The 20,454-nt window shown below is 36.5% G+C and overlaps 1 protein-coding gene and 1 long non-coding RNA gene across 3 annotated transcripts in view; one reads left to right on the top strand and one right to left on the bottom strand.

The window, feature by feature from the left end:
- Window positions 1–10,559: 10,559 nt before the first annotated feature.
- Window positions 10,560–18,662, bottom strand: MTERF1 (mitochondrial transcription termination factor 1). 2 transcript variants are annotated; one of them, XM_077116590.1, is made up of 3 exons: window positions 18,555–18,662; window positions 18,000–18,061; window positions 10,560–13,925 (listed from the first exon to the last, which is right to left on the bottom strand). In XM_077116590.1, exons 2-3 carry the CDS (start codon window positions 18,029–18,031, stop codon window positions 12,761–12,763), a joined length of 1,197 nt encoding a protein of 398 aa, XP_076972705.1. In that variant the 5' UTR covers window positions 18,032–18,061; window positions 18,555–18,662; the 3' UTR covers window positions 10,560–12,760. The 2 variants fall into 2 exon arrangements, with proteins under 2 accessions (XP_076972705.1, XP_076973473.1); XM_077117358.1 differs by having other exon boundaries at window positions 18,543–18,597.
- A 347-nt stretch (window positions 18,663–19,009) lies between these two features.
- LOC143686436 (uncharacterized) overlaps window positions 19,010–20,454 on the top strand; it is a 44,244-nt gene continuing 42,799 nt past the window's right edge. The window contains exon 1 of the long non-coding RNA XR_013177138.1: window positions 19,010–19,946. This is a non-coding gene — a long non-coding RNA (uncharacterized LOC143686436). The remainder of the gene's footprint in view (window positions 19,947–20,454) is intronic.

Raw genomic sequence — 20,454 nt, 5'->3', positions numbered from 1 at the left:
TCAATTAATGTAATACACCATATCAACAAATCAAAGCAGAAAAATCACATGATCATCTCAATTGATGCAGAGAAGGCATTCGACAAGATTCAACATCCTTTCCTGTTGAAAACACTTCAAAAGATAGGAATACAAGGGAACTTCCTTAAAATGATAGAGGGAATATATGAAAAACCCACAGCTAATATCATCCTCAATGGGGAAAAATTGAAAACTTTCCCCCTAAGATCAGGAACAAGACAAGGATGTCCACTATCACCACTATTATTCAACATTGTGTTGGAGGTTCTAGCCAGAGCAATTAGACAAGAAAAAGAAATACAAGGCATCAGAATTGGAAAGGAAGAAGTAAAACTATCACTGTTTGCAGACGATATGATACTATACGTCGAAAACCCGGAAAAATCCACAACAAAACTACTAGAGCTAATAAATGAGTACAGCAAAGTAGCAGGTTACAAGATCAACATTCAAAAATCTTTAGCATTTCTATACACTAGTAATGAACAAGCTGAGGGGGAAATCAAGAAACGAATCCCATTTACAATTGCAACTAAAAGAATAAAATACCTAGGAATAAATTTAACTAAAGAGACAAAAAACCTATATAAAGAAAACTACAAAAAACTGCTAAAAGAAATCACAGAAGACCTAAATAGATGGAAGGGCATACCGTGTTCATGGATTGGAAGACTAAATATAGTTAAGATGTCAATCCTACCTAAATTGATTTACAGATTCAATGCAATACCAATCAAAATCCCAACAACTTATTTTTCAGAAATAGAAAAACCAATAAGCAAATTTATCTGGAAGGGCAGGGTGCCCCGAATTGCTAAAAACATCTTGAGGAAAAAAAACGAAGCTGGAGGTCTCGCGCTGCCTGACTTTAAGGCATATTATGAAGCCACAGTGGTCAAAACAGCATGGTATTGGCATAAAGATAGATATATCGACCAATGGAATCGAATAGAGTGCTCAGATATAGACCCTCTCATCTATGGACATTTGATCTTTGATAAGGCAGTCAAGCCAACTCACCTGGGACAGAGCAGTCTCTTCAATAAATGGTGCCTAGAGAACTGGATATCCATATGCAAAAGAATGAAAGAAGACCCATCTCTCACACCCTATACAAAAGTTAACTCAAAATGGATCAAAGATCTAAACATTAGGTCTAAGACCATAAGACAGATAGAGGAAAATGTTGGGAGATATCTTATGGATCTTACAACTGGAGGCGGTTTTATGGACCTTAAACCTAAAGCAAGAGCACTGAAGAAGGAAATAAATAAATGGGAACTCCTCAAAATTAAACACTTTTGTGCATCAAAGAACTTCATCAAGAAAGTAGAAAGACAGCCTTCACAATGGGAGACAATATTTGGAAATGATATATCAGATAAAGGTCTAGTATCCAGAATTTATAAAGAGATTGTTCATCTCAACAACAAAAAGACAGCCAACCCAATTACAAAATGGGAAAAAGACTTGAACAGACACCTCTCAGAAGAGGAAATACGGATGGCCAAGAGGCACATGAAGAGATGCTCAATGTCCCTGGCCATTAGAGAAATGCAAATCAAAACCACAATGAGATATCATCTCACACCCACCAGAATGGCCATTATCAACAAAACAGAAAATGACAAGTGCTGGAGAGGATGCGGAGAAAGAGGCACACTTATCCACTGTTGGTGGGAATGTCAAAGGGTGCAACCACTGTGGAAGGCAGTTTGGCGGTTCCTCAAAAAGCTGAATATAGAATTGCCATACGACCCAGCAATACCATTGCTAGGTATCTACTCAAAGGACTTAAGGGCAAAGACACAAACGGACATTTGCACACCAATGTTTATAGCAGCATTATTTACAATTGCAAAGAGATGGAAACAGCCAAAATCTCCATCAACAGAAGAGTGGCTAAACAAACTGTGGTATATACATACGATGGAATATTATGCAGCTTTAAGACAAGATAAACTTATGAACCATGTAATAACATGGATGGACCTAGAGAATATTATGCTGAGTGAATCCAGCCAAAAACTAAAGGACAAATACTGTATGGTCCCACTGATGTGAACGGACATTCGAGAATAAACTTGAAATATGTCATTGGTAACAGAGTTCAGCAGGAGTTAGAAACAGGGTAAGACAATGGGTAATTGAAGCTGAAGGGATACAGACTGTGCAACAGGACTAGATACAAAAACTCAAAAATGGACAGCACAATAATACCTAATTGTAAAGTAATCATGTTAAAACACTGAATGAAGCTGCATCTGAGCTATAGGTTTTTGTTTTGTTTTGTTTTGTTTTGTTTTGATTTTACTATTATTACTTTTATTTTTTTCTCTATATTAACATTCTATATCTTTTTCGGTTATGTTGCTAGTTCTTCTAAACCAATGCAAATGTACTAAGAAATGATGATCATGCATCTATGTGATGATGTTAAGAATTAATGATTGCATGTGTAGAATGGTATGATCTCTAAATGTTGGGTTAATTTCTTTTTTTCCGTTAATTAAAAAAAAAAAAAAAAAGAGGAGGGATAATTGGAGATGAAGGGATACAGACTGTACAACGGGACTGGATATAAAAACTCAGAAATGGACAGCACAATACTACCCAATTGTAATGCAATTATGTTAAAACACTGAATGAAGCTGCATGTGAGGTATAGGTTTTTTGTTTTTGTTTTTTTTTTCTTTCTATTATTGTTTTAATTCTTATTCTGTTGTCTTTTTATTTCTTTTTCTAAATCGATGCAAATGTACTAAGAAATGATGAATATGCAACTATGTGATGTTATTAAGAATTACTGATTGTACATGTAGATTGCAATGATTTCTAATTGTTTTGTTAATTCTTTTTTTAATTAATAAAAAAATTAAAAAAAATAAATTAAAATTAAAAAAAAAAAAAAAAATTTAGCCTAAGAGTCACCCCCAAGAGAGCCTCTTTTGTTGCTCAGATGTGGCCTCTCTCTCCAGCCAACACGACAAGCAGTCTCACCACCCTGCCCCTCTCTGCGTGGGACATGACTTCCAGGGGTGTGGACCTTCCTGACAACGTGGGACAGAGATCCTGGAATGAGCTGAGACTCAGCATCAAGGGACTGAGAAAAACCCTAGAATGAGCTGAGAATTAACATCAAGGGATTGAGAGAATCTTCTTGACCAAAAGGTGAAGAGTGAAATAAGACTAAGTGTCAATGGCTGAGAGATTCCAAACAGAGTCGAGAGGTTATCCTGGAGGTTATTCTTACGCATTAAATAGATATCACCTGTTGTTCAAGATGTAGTGGAGAGGCTGGAGGGAACTGCCTGCAAATGCAGAGCTGTGTTCCAGTAGCCATGTTTCTGAAGATGAGTGAATAATGATATAGCTTTCACAGTGTGACTGTGTGATTGTGAAAACCTTGTGTCTGATGCTTCTTTTATCTACCTTGTTAACAAACAAGTAGAACATATGGAATAAAAATAGATAATGGGGGGAACAAATGTTAAAATAAATTTAGTTTGAAATGCTAGTGATCAGTGAAGGCGATGGGTAAGGGGTATGGTAGGTACAATCTTTTTTTTTCTTTCTCTGTTTTCATTTTATTTCTTTTTCTATTGTCTTGTTATTTTTTCTGAATGGATGCAAATGTTCTGAGAAATGATGAATATGCAACTAAGTGATGATATTATGAATTACTGATTATCTGTTTTAATGTTTTATGTCATTTGTTAATTTTTTTAATTAATAAATAAATTTTTAAAAAAATACAATGGTGGTACAGGCACAGGATAGTTATTGTCATTCCAAAAGCAAGAAAATGGAATAAATAAAGGGATCATTGGTCTAAAGCAAGTCCGAAACCCAGAAGGTACATTTCATTCGGTTTCAATGCCTAAAAATAATCCTCTGTGGCTGAATTCTGTTCTCTGGATCCTCAGGGTCACCCTCACACTCAGAAGATAGGCTGCTCAGACCTAGATGATTTTACAGGCAAGTTCTGTCAGACTTTAAAGGATTGACTATTTCCAGTTTTTAACTGGTTCCAAAGCATGGAAAAAAATGGAAAGGTTCCAAATTACTTTTATGAAGCTAATACACCCTGAGCCCAAACCTGACAAAGTAGCAATCATCCCTTACCACAATAAAAACAAAGAACCTACACAGCAAAAATTTCATAATAACATTTGGGGGGGTAAGAAGAAGGAAGGTGGACTTGTAGACGAGCCTTGCAAAAACTAATGAAAAATCCTAAGAAAATATTAATAACTCAAGTATAGCAATATATTAAAACCAACATAGGTTTTACTTCAGTAAAATAGAGAATGATATGAAGAAATCCGTTATCAGTCATTAATTGGTTAAAAGAGATTTTTTTTTAAAGGATGTCTTAAAATCATTTATTCCCGATTTAAAAATATAAGCAAACTTCTCTGTGAACTAACAGTGGGAAATTTCTTCAATCTTATGATAAGTAGGTTAGCAGCACTTTGCTTTCCCGTATTGTTCAAAGGTGTTTACAGTGGTTATGTATTATCAGAGAATAAAATTAATTTCCATTTATAAAAAAAGAAAAGAATGACAACCCTGGCAGGCATAAGCTGAAGGTAACTTGACGGATAGTTGGAGGTACCGCTGGGATCTCAAGATGGAGACAGAAGAACTATCATACCATCATACTATAAAAATTTCAGAGGCACAAAGCAACATATGTAGATATAATTTCCACTTGGAAATTAGTCAAAAGGTTAAAAGAGCTGTCTACCAAAGGACATGATTTAAATAATAAGGATGAAAAATCTATATGCATTTTGATTTTTTCCTTTTATTTATCTAAAACTCTCTATGAATTAAAAACAAAAAGTGTGAAAGTAAAGAGGTAGAGAACAGTCATCTTGGGAAGGCCAGACGTGAACAGGCAAGAGCATTTGGGGAGTATCAGAAACATGATAATGCACAAAAAGATACAGATGGCCTGGTTATGACATTAACCCTGGCTACCTTCCCCAGCTCCTCAAAATTGACTTTACCATTGTTAAGTCCTGAAGCAGTTCCTGAGTAAAGAGGGAACAAACTAAAGAATGAATGAACAGCCTCGGTTCAGGAACCTCTTGACCAATTAAGACCATCAATCTCCCATGTTACCTGGTGGCCAATCAGACCTGGGACCCAATCCCTCTAGAGACATCCTTTAGAGGCCAATGAGACTCAGTCACAGCTCATCCCTTCCTTCTCCAATTGGGCAACTGGGATTCTTCTATGCTCTCTTCCCAAAATCTAATAGTGTGGTTTTGCTATCTTACTTTGCTTGTGCCAGGCTTTTTCTGGGCTGCATGACAATGTCTCTTATCAAAGTTTGTGGATAGTGTTTTGCCATCAGCAGATTTTCCTCTAGATCTCTACTAGGTCATACTTCTGGGTGTCAGGTTTGGAGCATTACAGTCTAACAATGTAACAGAAAAAGCCAAAAGTCAGGCTTTTCACAAGTCACATTCTTAAACCTTTACCACAGCTCATGTATCTACCCTAGGCTTAAAGAATTATAACTATGATTTAAAGAGAGAAATGACTGGCTTAATAGTCCAATAAATCCTTTTGTAAAACATTATTTTTTATTCCTTATTGTTAAGTTCATGATGAGAAACTCATGTTATTTTCTTTTTAATCTTTCATATTGTCCCAAATCCTGCAATTATTTGAAAGTCCTCAATTAGGTCAGTAACTTAAGAGTGCACAAATAGTTTCCTCTAAAAACGAAGTTTTGCAAAACCATCTGACATTTGAAGAAAAGGATAATGCAACACTCCCCACATTCACATTTTCTAGAGTGAATATCTAACTTATAAATATACCAATGGGAAAAAGAGGTAACATGTATAACATTATAGAATACTGAAAAAATATTGGTGAGATTTTCAAAACATTACTAGCATGCTCAAATTTACTCTGTCCAACAGTAAGAAACTGACTAGAGAAATGATGGCTTATTCAAATGAAAAAAATATCATACAGCCATTAAAATCTGTAGGCCACGGTGGCTCAGCAGGCAGAGTTTTCACCTGCCATGCAGGAGACCCGAATTTAATTCCCAGTGCCTGCCCATGCCAAAAGGAAAAAAAAAAAGCGTCAGAAGAATCCTTAATTGATTCTGTAATTAATTAATTACTAAAGAATGACTTAGTCATGATTTATTAGGGGTTTTTAAGAATAATTTGTAAAATACACATAGTTTTTCTCAACTTAAATAGATAAGCCACACGCCTATTAATCATATTATATTAAAAAATGGATATAGCCTACATAGAAAAAAACTGGAACATGTCACCAAAATGTTAACTGATTATGTCTAAGAGATAAAGTTATAGATTTTTCTTTCTTTTTGTGAGTTCCTGTTTTTCCCCATTTTCAATGAGAATTTTCTTTACACTCAGGAAAAAAAATCTAAATTTTTAACAATTTTTAAAAATGTACTTTCCTCAATTAAACTCAAACCTTCAAGAATGACATATTCATCTTGTGTGACAGGCGCTACCCATTTGTTTTTCCATAGATGTTGTCCCCACCTCTCCAAACAATGATCGAGTGCTATATTATACTTTTGAGTTTCCAACATTCTCCTTGCGACTTTTAACTATCATTGCTATACTATCTCCTGTCAACCCAGGTATAATTTCTATGACATGCTGATGCGAACGCACTTTTGTTTCCTCTGCCCACTTACCTCAAGCTACTTATAAACTTCTTACAGATTCCCAAAAATTACTTCTTAAAATACTCCCATACAAATCAGAAGACTTAAGGAATTAATATTTTTATCTGTGTTTATTCTCAGTAATATCACTATACCCACAGAGAAATATTATTTGGCAATTAAAAAAAAAAGTACTGAAACATGTTACAACATGGATGATCCTTGAAAACATTATGCTAAGTGAAAGAAGCTAGTCACAAAAGGTCACATATTGTATAATTCCATTTATATGAAATGTCCACACCAGGCAAATTTATAGACAGAGAGGAGATTAATCGTTGCTCAGAGCTAGCAAATAGAAGGGAGTTATGGGGATTGACTGCTAATTGACAGGGTTTCTTTTAGAGGGTATGAGGATGTTCTAAAGTTAGACTGTGGTCACCACCATTGTACAGCTGTGTGACTATTCTAAAAAACATTATATTATATACTTAAATGGGTAAATTGTATGGTGTGTGAATAACCTATCAATAAAGCTCTTTTTTAAAGTATCACCACTGTACCTTTTATTTTAATTTTTTATTAATTGAAAAAAATTACAAGAAACACAAACACTCCCAATACATACATTCGGCAATTAACAATATCATCACATAGTTGCATATTCATCATCATGATCATTTCCCAGAACATGAGCATCAATTCAGAAAAAGAAATAAAAAGACAACAGAAAAATATAACAAACAGAAAAAAAAAAATTTTACAGGCCATACCCCTTATTGATCCCTTTCATTGATCACTAGCATTTCAAACTAAATCTGTTTTAACATTTGTTCCCCCTATTATTTATTTTTATTCCATATGTTCCTCTCATCTGTTGACAAGGTAGATAAAAGGCGCATCAGATACAAGCTTTTCACAATCACACAGTCACATTGTGAAAGCTATATCATTTTACAATCATCATCAAGAAACATGGCTAGAACACAGCTCTACATTTTCAGGCAGTTCCCTCCAGCCTCTCCATTACATCTTGGATAACAAGGTGATATCTACTTAATGCATAAGAATAACCTCCAGGATAACCTCTCGACTTTGTTTGGAATCTCTCGGCCATTGACACTTTGTCTCATTTCACTCTTTCCCGTTTTGGTCGAGAAGGTTTTCTCAATCCCTTGATGCTGGGTCTCAACTCATTCTAGGGTTTTTCTCAATCCCTTGATGCTGAATCTCAGCTCATTCTGGGATTTCTGTCCCATGCTGCCAGGAAGATCCACACCCCCGGTAGTCATGTCCCACGTAGACAGGGGGAGGGTGGTGAGTCTGCTTGCTGTGTTGGCTGGAGAGAGAGGCCACATCTGAGCAACAAAAGAGGTTCTCTTGGCGGTGACTCTTAGGCTTAATTTTAAGTAGGCTTGACCTATCCCTTGTGGGGTTAAGTTTCATATGAACAAACCCCAAGACTGGGGATTCAGCCTATGGCTTTGGTTGTCCACACTGCTTGTGAGAATATCAAGAATTCAACTTGGGGAAGTTGAGTTTTTCCCACCACTGTACCTTTTTATTATAGCTATCATTTACTAAACATAACTTAAAAGGATTATTTAATTAAAATTACTATGTACAAGAAACCTTAGAGATCCTGTATCATTTGATCCATGTCAACTCCACAAGGTCAAACTTTAGCATCATAGATAACAAATTCTGTGAAATCAAACTATTTACTAAAAATTACAGTCGTGTATATATTAGTATACACTTATCTAAAGATAAGTCTCTCTAAAGCCCGTGTTTCCTAAACTATGCCGACGTTCACCGTTAAATAGCTTATAGATATCATTATAATGAATAACACTGAAAATGCAAATAGCCATGAAAAAGTGGACTTTTTGTTTCTAGTGGTATGCATCAATTTCTTTCGGGTATAATCAATAGAACACAAAGTTTAAAGGGTTGAGCGCCATTATGTTATTTAATTTGAAGTCCAAGTCTGAAAAACAAAAGTAATTAAGATCATTAAATTTGTCCTTTCACTTTCAGTTTATATCAGAGCTACCTTGTGAATGTCTTCAAGATAAGAGACATCATCTGATTTGTCATTTTTTTTAAATCAATGCGGTCAGAAATTCCTCGTTCTTTATTTATAGTGGATGAAATGTCAATGAAATATAAATATACAGAAACATTTCAAGTTTCTATCATCATTTCTTTAAACTACATTCATTAGGCAAAACTATTCCTTTTTTTTTTTTGATTTTATGGTTTATATTTGCATTTAGTTTACCTGGACTTTTAGAGAATTTAATAAACACCAAATTATTAGCCATTCTAGAAAGCTAGGAAGATGAAAAATACATTATTCTTATAAAAGGAAGAAATACAGGCATATCAAAAGGACTGCATTTGAGAATCAAAAAGTATTTGCAAAGTCCCCTTGTGGGACTGGGTAGAAACGAGGCAATATTCAACTTCCCCATCTGGGGAATTCCTGATATTCTTGCAAGCCATAGGTGAAGCCCTCAGTCTCGGGGCTCACCAGTTTTAGTTTGCAAGCTGCTGGAATGAGATATACCAGAACAGGAATAGCTTTTAAAAGGGGGAATTTTGATAAGTTACAAGTTTACAGTTCTAAGCCTATAAAACTGTCCGAACCAAGGTACCAACAGTAGGTTACCTTCACTCAAGAAAGGCCGATGGGTCAAAAACACTTCTATCAGCTGGGCAGTCATGTGGTTGCCATCTGCTGGTCCCTTGCTCCTGGGCTCCATTGCTTTCAGCCTCTGTTTCTGTTACAGTTCCTCCTTTATTTTTCCAGGGCTGGTTTTCATCTCTTGACTTTCCTTGGCTCTCCAGGTTCCATCTTGCTTAACATCTCATGGCAATGTCTGCTGGGCTCCAAGCATCTCCCAATATCCATATCTCTGTTCCCCACATTATCCGCATTCACGTCAGCTCTGCTGTGAAGTTTCTGTCAACTCTAAGTCTTCAGTTGTTTTTCTGTCGGTTCTGAGGTTTCTGTCATTTCTGGTTCTCGCCAAAATGTTTCCACTTCTAAAGGATTCCAGTAAACTAATCAAGACGTACCTGGAATGGGTAGAGTCACATCTTCATCTAGTCATAGGTCACACCCACAATTGGGGATGTTACATCTCTGTGTAGACAATCTAATCAAGTTTCCAACCTACAATATTGAATCAGAATTAAAAGAACCAGCTGCCTCCACAAGACTGAATCAGGTTTAAAAATGGCTTTTCTGGGGTACATAATATTTTCAAACCATCACAGCCCCTATGAAACTTATTCTGCAAAGGAGACTCTAAGCCTACTTATAATTACGCCTAAGTTCAGAACCTCTTTTGTTGTTCAGATGTGGCCTCTCTAAGTCAACTCAGCAGGTAAACTCACTGCCCTCCCACCTACATGGAACATGACTCACAGGAGTGTAAGACTCCCTGGCAACATAGGACAGGACTCCTGGGATGAGCCCGGAATTGGAATAATAAGATGGAGAAAGTCTTCTTAACCAAGTTGGGGAGAGAAATGAGATAAAGTTTCAGTGGCTGCAATTTCAAGTAGATTTGAGATGTTATCCTAGAGGTTATTTTTATGTATTATATAGATATCCCTTTTTAGTTCGTGGTATATTGGAGTGGCTAGAAGGAAGTACCTGAAACTTGTAAACTGTTGATGAACTGAGTTTCAATAGTCTTGATTCTTGGGCAGGCCACGGTGGCTCAGCAGGTAAGAGTGCTTGCCTGCCATGCCTGAGGACCCGGGTTCGATTCCCGGTGCCTGCCCATGTAAAAAAAATAAATAAATAAATAAATAGTCTTGATTCTTGAAGACAATTATATAATGATAAAGCTTTTACAATGTGACCATGTCATTGTGAAAATCTTGTCTGATGCTGCTTTTATCCAAGATATGGACAGATGAGTAAAAAAATAAGGGCAGAGGGCATCAAGGGTAGTTCAACGGTAGAATTCGCACCTGCCATGCAGAACACCCAGGTTTGATTCCCAGCCCATGCACTTACCGAACAAACAAACAAAAATTCAGTAATTTGTGCTGCTATAAGGGGATACTCACATGGAAAAAGAATGAAATGTGATGCCCGCCATAGAGCATACAAGAAAAAAAAAATAAGGATGAAAAATGAATAATGGGGGAGGATAGAGTGCAAAATTGGGTAGATTGAAATACTAATGGTCAGTGGGGGGGTAGGAGTAAGGGGTATTTTTATTTCTTTTCCTGGAGTGATGCAAATCTTCTAAAAATGACAATGGTGATGAATACACAACTAGATGATGATGCTGTGAACAACTTATTAATCCTATGGATGGACTATGTGTGTGAAGATTTCTCAATATTTTTTTTTAAAAAAGGACTGCATTTTATAACATTTTTTACCTACAATGCAACTAATCAATTCTGTTGCTGCATTAGTTATCTATTTGCTGATATAACAAATTATCACAAACTTGGTAGCTTAAAACACAAATTATGTTACAATTCTGCAGACTGGGTTAAAATCAAAGTATCAGCAAGGCAATGTTCCTTTCTGAAGGTTTGAATGATAATCCATTTCCTTACCTGTTTCCTTACCTGTCTCCTTACCCAGAGACTGCCTGCATTCCTTGGCTCATGGCCCTTTACTCCATCTTCAAAACCAGCAGTGTAGTTTAGGTCCTTTCTACATTGCATCATTCTGACCTCCCGTTTGCCTCCTTCTTCCACTTTTAAGGACCCTCATGATTACCTTGGGCTTACCCAGATAATCCAGTATAATCTATCTCAAAGTCCTCAACTTGATCACATCTGCACTGTCCCTTTTGCCATGTAATAGAATATATTCTATTAGGAATTAGGATGTTGAGAGATTTGGGGTGGGGGTGGGGGGATGATGACACATCATTTTTCCTACCATAGTTGTCCTCATCTTGAAAGAAATCAAAATACACCCATAAAAATAAACCAAGCAAAACAATAACAACAACAAGATGGCAACGGTTTAAACATGTTCTAGTTTGTTAGCAGTTGGAATGCAATATACCAGAAATGAACAGCTTTAAAAAGGGGAATTTATTAAGCTGCAAGTTTACAGTGAAGGCTGTGAAAATGTCCAAATTAAGGCAAGGCTATGAAAATGTCCAATCTAAGGCATCCATGGAAAGATACCTTAGTTCAAGAAGGCCAATGATGCTCAGGGTTTCTCCTCTACTGGAAAGACACATGGAGAACATGGGAACATCTGTCAGCTTTCTCTCCAGGTTTCTTGTTTCATGAAACTCCACAAGGGGCATTTTCCTTCTTCATCTTCAAAGGTCTCTAGCTGTGTGAGTTCTGGTGGCTCTAAAGCTTTTTTCAAAATGGTTCCCTCTTAAAAGGCTCCAATAAGTAACCCCACCTTGAATTGGTGGAGACACATCTCCAAGGAAACCATCTAATCAAAAGTTACCAGCCACAATTGGGTGGGTCACATGTCCATGGATAATCAAAAGCTCCCACCCAGCATTATTAAATGAGGATTAAAGGGCTTTTCTGGGGTACACCACAGATTCAAATTGGCACGAAATGGAATATAGAATTTGAGATGAAAAATTCCTCCTTTAGGGATTTATACTAGCATCCTGTTTTAAAGATGAATCACAATGAGACACATGGGAATAAAATGAATAGGTTATCATTCAAAACCATGAGAGGAAATAGAACTACCCAAATGAATCTGTCAATTATTTGAACCTGAACAGAAAACACAGAAGCTTTCTATCTTTCCATACACTATTTTGCCTTGACAGTCGGTCAGGAACTACCATTCCTATAAAAGCTACAGCATATATTATAGAATGAGATGTTACATTAACTCAAACAAGAGTAAAGGTAGCTGGGAGGACTATACTTGGGCATACTGACCATAAGTTGCTATAAACCTATAAAATGTCCAAAGGATTATTTTACATATATATGTAGTTAAAAAATAGAACTTATCTTTTTGAAAGCTCCAAATTCTACATGAAATGATATCATTATATTGTAAGACATTTTTAAATTTCCCAGAACATTCTATCCATTTAACTTTTCCAATTTAGCTTTATATCTTTTTTGACTCCAAGACAGAAGAGCAATGTTGGATGTACTCAGATTATAGCCAGCAGCAACCAGTTCTTTGAGTCGATTTTTTAAAGTACTTATGCTTGAATCTAGGACTCGAGGGTTTTCAATTATTTGTGAAATGTTAATTTTTTCTTGTATGAGGCAGTCTATTTTATCATTAAACTTTTTCTCTGCCAAGAAGATCACATCTGGATAGTTTAAGACAAACTTCCGTACCTCTTCTTTGGTACTACCAAGAGAAAACAGCTTCTCTTTGATATTTGTGTAGTTTCTTTTAGCATAGTCATTGGAAAGGTCTAGGATTTCAGCTCCAGGACCACATATTAGAGCAAGCAACTCCTCATTGTTCAAGCTGAAAGTTGACTGTAAAAATTCAATGTTAGTTTTCACCCGTTTGGTGCTCTGAATTAAGATGAAAGGATTTTTAAAAATTATCTTTCTGACAAAATCTGTGGGATCATTGTGACCCAAGGACAAACAGACATTTTGCAAAAGTTCAACCATCTGTTTATTCAGATCAAGACTGTTAGAGAAGGTACGTGGGGCATTAGTCAACAATCGACAAAGGCATTTACGGGTCAATCCAACTGAATAGAGGAATTTTATATTATTTTCTAAGTTTAGGTTGTTACTGGACCGAAAAAAAGATTCAGGAGAACGTTCCAAAATATTTACAATGTCAAGATCTGATGTCATAATCTTTCTCCACAGATCCCATCGTTTTGAAAGATTTTCAGGTGTGCGTGTTATGGCTCGTGGATATCTTGATATGATGCTAGCAATCACTTCTTTGCTAGCTCCTTTGGACAAAAGAAATATCTTCAGGTCCTGTTCATTAGTAACTATCCTATTAAAAACTCCAGGCTGTCTTTTCTTCGCCATGTCAATATCCACTCCCATTATAAGTAAGTTGTTCAGAAGCTCATCATTCTCTAAAGGCTCACTGGCCATATTATCATACTTTACACTATAATGCCTAAAAGAAAATGATTTGAAGAGCATTTCTGTTGAAAATTGGGTCATCCAACATCTTGAACCAAAGAGAAAGTTACTTCTCATATATACGAGGTTTCTTGGTGCCAAAATGGTCAGGTAGCTCAATCCTTTTAAAAGGCTGTGCAAAACAACATATATAATATTATACAAATGCATGTTAAACAGATAAATGACTATATTCTGATTCTATGGCATAATTTACATTTCTGTAAGAACACACCCATGGATCCAGCTCTCATGGTGCCATGCTAACTAACCAGTTATTATACTCTTACTCCCTAGCTGATTGTTTCAGATGTTCATCTGTGGGTCTGAAGCTGCTTCTATTCTGAACATAAAGAAAGGTTGGATGGCACCATCACTGGCCCAGAAATATTTCTTCCTTTAGTTTCTCTTTTTGTTTGGACTTGCCTGTTTGGCCACCGAAAATCAGTGGTCCCTCTCTATCTCTGCTTTGTCCTCCTAGTTTCTAAGCCAACTTATTCCTAATAACTGATGCCTTCAATTTTGCCTTGTTTTCTAACTTTCTAGATCTCTGGCTTTAAAATCTTGATATTCTGCCTCTGTTCTGACCACCTGGTTTTCAAATCCTAAATCTAGTCCTGAAAACCAATACCTCAGTTTAACCAACTTCTGCCTTAAATACCTTTTTCTAGATTCAGGGTCACCTTCAAATCTGTGCTATTCTTAAAAGCCTTAATTCTCAATTCAAACAGACCTCTTTACAACAGTTCCTGATCCCAATCTCCATATCACTCAGTAAAATCTAATGCCTGCTTGGTTCAACAACTCTACAACAATTTTCATCCTCAAAATAACCAAGTTGTGATACTTAATCCATAAAGTCAGCACACGTGGAACTGAGCCAAAAGATGGCATGTAAACTTTTACCATTCTCACTCACTCCATCACCATACTACACAAGACTATTTAAGACTGTCTATATCTGTTTCACAACAGATGTAACTTTTAGACTGAAACATCTGTGCCTAAAACCCCAATAACTCATTTTTTTGATGGTTTAAAACTGGAGCATAAAATTTACGAAATTCAGTTTGATAAACACAGATCCTTCTGAATTGAGCATCTTCATTTATGGGAAAGATTTTAAGAGGAAAGCAACAGAAAAAGTGTTCTGTTATTCAGACCATCAGACATGTTCCTAAGCTACTTGTGGTCTAAGTTATACAACAGCACATATATATTTTTTTAATTGTACTTTCTCCTTTTCAGAATATGTAGGTATGACAAACTTAGTTCTTGATTTCTAATTATTTACAAGGGATTCTTATTCATTTAAGAGGCATTTCCCTTTTTATAATTAAGCATGAAATAAAAAATACAGATAGATGGTTTCAATCCAACACTAACACCTCCAGGCTTTAGACAATGCTTTCAAGATCAGTTTCAAAGAAAGTCTCTTTGTGTTTGTCCTTTTAATTACTCCAATTATAATAAGAATTTGGATAATGCCTATAGGCTGGCAATATTGTTGTAGCTCATAGTCTACAAAACAAAAAAATATTGGGAAAAGATTACAAAATTGTAAAATCAAGTAATATTCAAACTAAAATAAAGGACACTCAAAAAGTAAACATCAAACAACAAAACATATTTTAGATTGACACACCACTTATTTCATTATTCTCCACATCTCATATCACATTCTACTTTGAAACTTAATACTCTTACAAAAATTCATGAATTTAGAAACTTGAAAATAAGAGCCACCTTCTAAAGAATGAAGGTTCCACCCTGCATAGCTCAACAGTCTTGTTTTTTTTCCAGATGCTCAAGAGTGACTTCTACTGCATAATGGGACAGAACACTAACAGTTGTGCAAGATGATTCAATGGATAGAAGAAAACAGTAAAATTCTAACTTACATTTGTTTTAGCCTTTTAAAAGTTCCACCTTTTACATGTTTTATAATACATAACATAATAGTATTATAAGGCATATATACAACTAACCAATAACTATACATATATATTGAAGGTACATGCCCAAACATTTTTATTGATATTGAACACAATCAAAAAAGTTTGAAGACTACTATTCTAGACAATGCACTCTCTTGAGATGACTAAGACCATGGCACACAGGGCTAAACAAGACACAGAAAATTCAAAAGAAATTCTTCTAATAGCAGACTAAAAGGGTGAAAATATCGCCAAAATTATTAACAAAAAAGGAATAATCTATTAAGGTTTCTCCTAATCTGTGAAGAATATCACTGTAAACAATGAATTTCCTATGAATTAACGTGTCCAAAATCAAACTGAGCACTCTTCCTCAACCCCCAATCTAGCTCTCCTAATAGTCACTCACAGTAACAATCTACAAGTGATCTTTGCTTTCTTCTTCTTCCTCAACCTCCGTTACCAAATTATGTAAACTCAGTTTCATCAATATCTCTGAAATCCAATCCCCATACTTTCCTATTATTACGCTCTCCTTCAAACACTTAGTTTTCTGACAAGTCTCTCAAAACTGCCACCACAGTGATATGACCCTCATTTCTTGATAAAGGACTTTGTTGTGGCTCTCCACTACAAAACTAAATCTTCAGACTGAACTTTGAAGTTCTTTACCACATAGTTTCACCTACCTCTCTAGCTATCTCTTCTATGCTCCAACCTTGCAACCAGGCATATAACCTTTCAAGCCTCTGATTCAAAACATTCTTGCCCATTTCTGTCTCCCTGTATTTGTATACTGTTTGTCTTTCAGAAAGGCCAATCCTTCTGATGTTCACCTATTAAAATCCTACTTATGCTACAAGGTCCCATCAAATAATATCTTCCCACATTAAATTATTATTTAAATCCTTATTAACACTTTATTAAATCTTTAATAAAGTTATTAAATCCTTAATAATAAAGTTATTAAATCCTTAATAAACACTTTCTGTTGACGTGAACCATCTGTTGTTAATACTAAGGAATCTAAAACTAGGTATTCTATTAAAAAAAAAATTTGAGCTTGAATACAGTACCAGGAAATATAGTGTAAGGGGCCTCAGCTAAACATTAAATACAATGATAAGGTGCATGAGTGGCTCAGTGGTACAAGGATCGCCTTCCATGCGGGGACCCGGGTTCAATTCCCAGCCCATACACCCCACCACCCCACCCCCCAAAAAAACAAACTAAATACAATGGTAACAATAATATCAACTGTGAGAAATGTGAGAAACAAGAATGTGGGAAAACAGGAGTAACTCTCATGTACAATTGTTGGTGGGCAATTTGGTACCATCTATCATAGTTTTAAATGTTCGTATCTTTTAACCCAGAATTTCCACCTTTTGGAGATCATCCAAAGGAAATAAAGGACAACAATACACAGATGCTATGCAAAAGGATAACCATTACAATATTATTTGCTGCAAAAAAAAAAGGAAAAACAAATGGCCAATAGCTTAATAAATTGCGATATTTATGCAATATACTATACCACACACTTTAAAAATGAGATATATATAATGCAATAAAAAGATATACTAAGTGGCAAATTGCATGACAGTATGGCATATGGGATAATACCATTTATATTTTTAAAAAGGGGGGACAATATACACAGAGGGGAAAATTGGAGTAACTAATTATCTCTGAGAGAGTAATGTGGAGGCTATGTTCTATTTCTAAGCTGTTGGGATTTGATTTAATATGTTATTTTACAATTACACAAAAATTTTAAACAAATTAAATTGGCTGGGTGGGGTGTGGGGAATGTAAAAAAGTAATGGAAAATACCTATTACCTGGTATCTATTTTTCAATTTTTAACAGAAAAATAAGGCAAATATCAATGACATTTTACTCTTTAACACCCAATTTCCATTCAAATTGCTCCTGCAAGATATCCAGTAGAATATTTAAACACCCCAGTACAAGAAATATCAACTGCCTCAATCTGCAAACCTCAAAAATAATATTTCAAAACTGACTTCAATCTGTCTCTAAAGCTGACATCTTTAATAACCCAAAAACATTATCCCAAGGGCTGAAGTTCATAACTGAAAGTCTCTGCACCTGTTACTTGTGACATAACTTATATTCCTTTATACTCCACAATTAGCCAGTAAAAGGTGGTTTTAATGGAAATGGCTAATCACTGGCTCCAGAGTACTATATCCCACATGGTCGTCTAGTAAGTTTGAAGATCTTCATAGTAATGTTATTTCTCACCTCATCTGCCTTAAGGAAAGGGGAGTTCGCATCCCTCCAGAAAGACTTAAGAACAGCTGTCCCTAGAAATGGCAAAAAAATAAAAAGGCAAGATATTGTGAGGACTCCGTAAAACAGAATAAACGGATCGATTTTATCTAACATTACATAAGGTTCTCATGCGATGCATTATCTCTTGAAAATCAAGATTCTCTCAGACACACCTGGGAAGAAAACACACTTCGGAAGAAAACACGCTTGTTATCTGACAGGAAAAGGTAACGGAATCACAGATTTGATTTGAAAAATTAAAACTCAGAGCTTCACATACATTATCTTATGTATTTCCCCACGACCGAACACGTAGGGTTGCCCTTAAAATTACAAAATCGGAAACAACGTCGTGCTCCCTTGCTAGCTTGCCTTGCACTACTAATAAGCAAAGTTCGAAAGTAGACGCATTTTTTTTTACTCAAAACCATAATTCTTCCACACACTGCGCTCTTCCCACCCCTAGTAGTAACCAGAACTAGCCTCTAAAATCTCACAGGCAGGGGAGCCAACCTCAAAACCAACCGTTCCCACACGCTGCAGATAGAGCTGAATTCCTCGTCCGGGAATCTGGACGCAACAGAGGTGCGGAAGTGGCCGAGACTAACTTCCGGCCTCAGGCTAAGAGTAGAGGCGACAACACCGGCCCTGCGCCCCCTGGCGGCCGCTCTACAGCGTTCCAAGGCCCTCAGAGAGGGGCCGGGTAGAGGGCAGTTTTGATGAGCTTCCAAGATCCGACACGGGGGGCGTATTTTGTTGCCTGGGTTTGTTCGGGTGGTGCTTGGAGCTCCCCCGCCGCGTGGGCGGGTGGACCGAAAGGAGCTGCAGAGACAGAAAAAGTGTGTCTATTACCTCTGTGAGTTTTGCACTCTAGCAGGGCGATTACCATTATTAATGCGGTTAATGCTCCGCGGAGGGATACCTTAGTGTTTGGAGCAGCGTGTGTTCCAACGCTGGTAAATGATCCCAGATTTGCTTTCTTCCCTGGGCTACCTTGGAGGGACTGCGTGGCTGCTTCGGCCTGAGAATCTTGATGATAGTCGGCTGCGATTTACCAGCTTGCAGCACGTATTCAATTCTGGGTTTTTTGTTTATTTGTTTTGTTTTGTTTTGAAATTGTTACGGATTTATGTCTTTCAGTTAAAGAGTGAGGTGACCAAAACAGTCTCCATCGCGGATACGTTTTCGCCAGTTTGGGGGCGTCTCCTTAAACCTCCTTCATCCCGCCAGCCTCACCCTGCTCGTGGTGGGGTCGAGGAAATTAAACTTCAATTCGTGGCAATTTTACCGTGACCTCCAAAAAGGAAAAAATACCATGGATTAATGAATTAGATTTCAGTCGGCCAGCTTGTCTTGAGGAGGAAGTAGCGGCTTAGTCTTTAGGAAAAAGGGAAGGGAATGGTTGATCTTGAATTCTATTGAAAGGAAGAATTACCCTCCATTACCCTCCTCTATTTAGGAGCCTAATGATAAAATTTTCATCCCATTTCTGCATCAGTGAACCAGTTAATGTTTATCATCATTCCATCCCCTTTGGTAATACTTAGCTAGTTTGCTGAATTTCTGTTTTCTTTATAAGGATGAAGAATGGAATGGGAATTTAAATGTGTTAACTGATAAACTACTTACTGCAGTTCTTCCAAGTTAAAAAATAGTAAGTTAGAAATGAGCTCTGTGAATTTCTAAAATCTTTTTCTAAACAGGAACTCCTATATGACGTTATAGTAAAAGAGAAAAAAACACCGACTTTGTTACAGAATGTGAAACAATGAAATCTTCTTAAAGAATCATTACACTTCATAATTACTGTTTTCTGGGTACCAGTGCCTGTCTATTGCACAGATCCGTACATACAGTGAGAAAGCAGGTGTTTCCCCAAGAGTCTGTAGAGCCAAGGACATCAGAAGCCATTGTCAGGTGAGATGTTGCTATACTCGCAAAGCAACCTTGAGGGCTCCTATCTTTCAGTTTTATGAGGACCCCAAATCCAGAGTCACTACTTTGAGGACTATTTAATCACCTTATCTCAAGAGAGGCTGCAGAACTGAGCCAGATTTCTCGAGTTCTTGGTCCCCCAAGCATTACCCAGATAGTGTAATAAGTTGAGCTTTTGGTAAACTCTTTAGTGTCAATTCCTAAGGCCTCAACACTAGGAGTGCTTCCTACTGAGGAAGAGTGATGAGCACAGCTGCTTTCAAAGTGGTTATAAATAATATTCCCAAGTTAACACACACCTGGTATTCTTTTTGAAAAAGTATAGGAAAAGAGGTTTGAGAGTCACTAAAACCTGTATTCATATCCAGATGTTATGAGATATTTGTGATGTGACCTTCATGATTTACTTAATTTCTTAATGCTACTGTAGGTATTAAAGAATGATGAATGGTAAATATATACCGTCAAATACTGTATCACTTAAAGTATT

The sequence above is a fragment of the Tamandua tetradactyla genome, chromosome 1, assembly GCF_023851605.1.
Source record: "Tamandua tetradactyla isolate mTamTet1 chromosome 1, mTamTet1.pri, whole genome shotgun sequence".
Classification (NCBI taxonomy): Eukaryota; Metazoa; Chordata; class Mammalia; order Pilosa; family Myrmecophagidae; genus Tamandua; species Tamandua tetradactyla.
Note: the sequence above shows the minus strand (reverse complement) of the source record. Positions and strands in the feature narration are given on the sequence as shown.

Bases quoted from the DNA above. Each gene is read 5' to 3' on its own strand.
- MTERF1 (XM_077116590.1), bottom strand. From the start codon at position 18,031: ATGCGAACTCCCCTTTCCTTAAGGCAGATGAG. The intron at 13,926-17,999 runs GTGAGAAATAAC...TGTTTTGCACAG, and splicing joins CTTTCCTTAAGGCAGATGAG to CCTTTTAAAAGGATTGAGCT.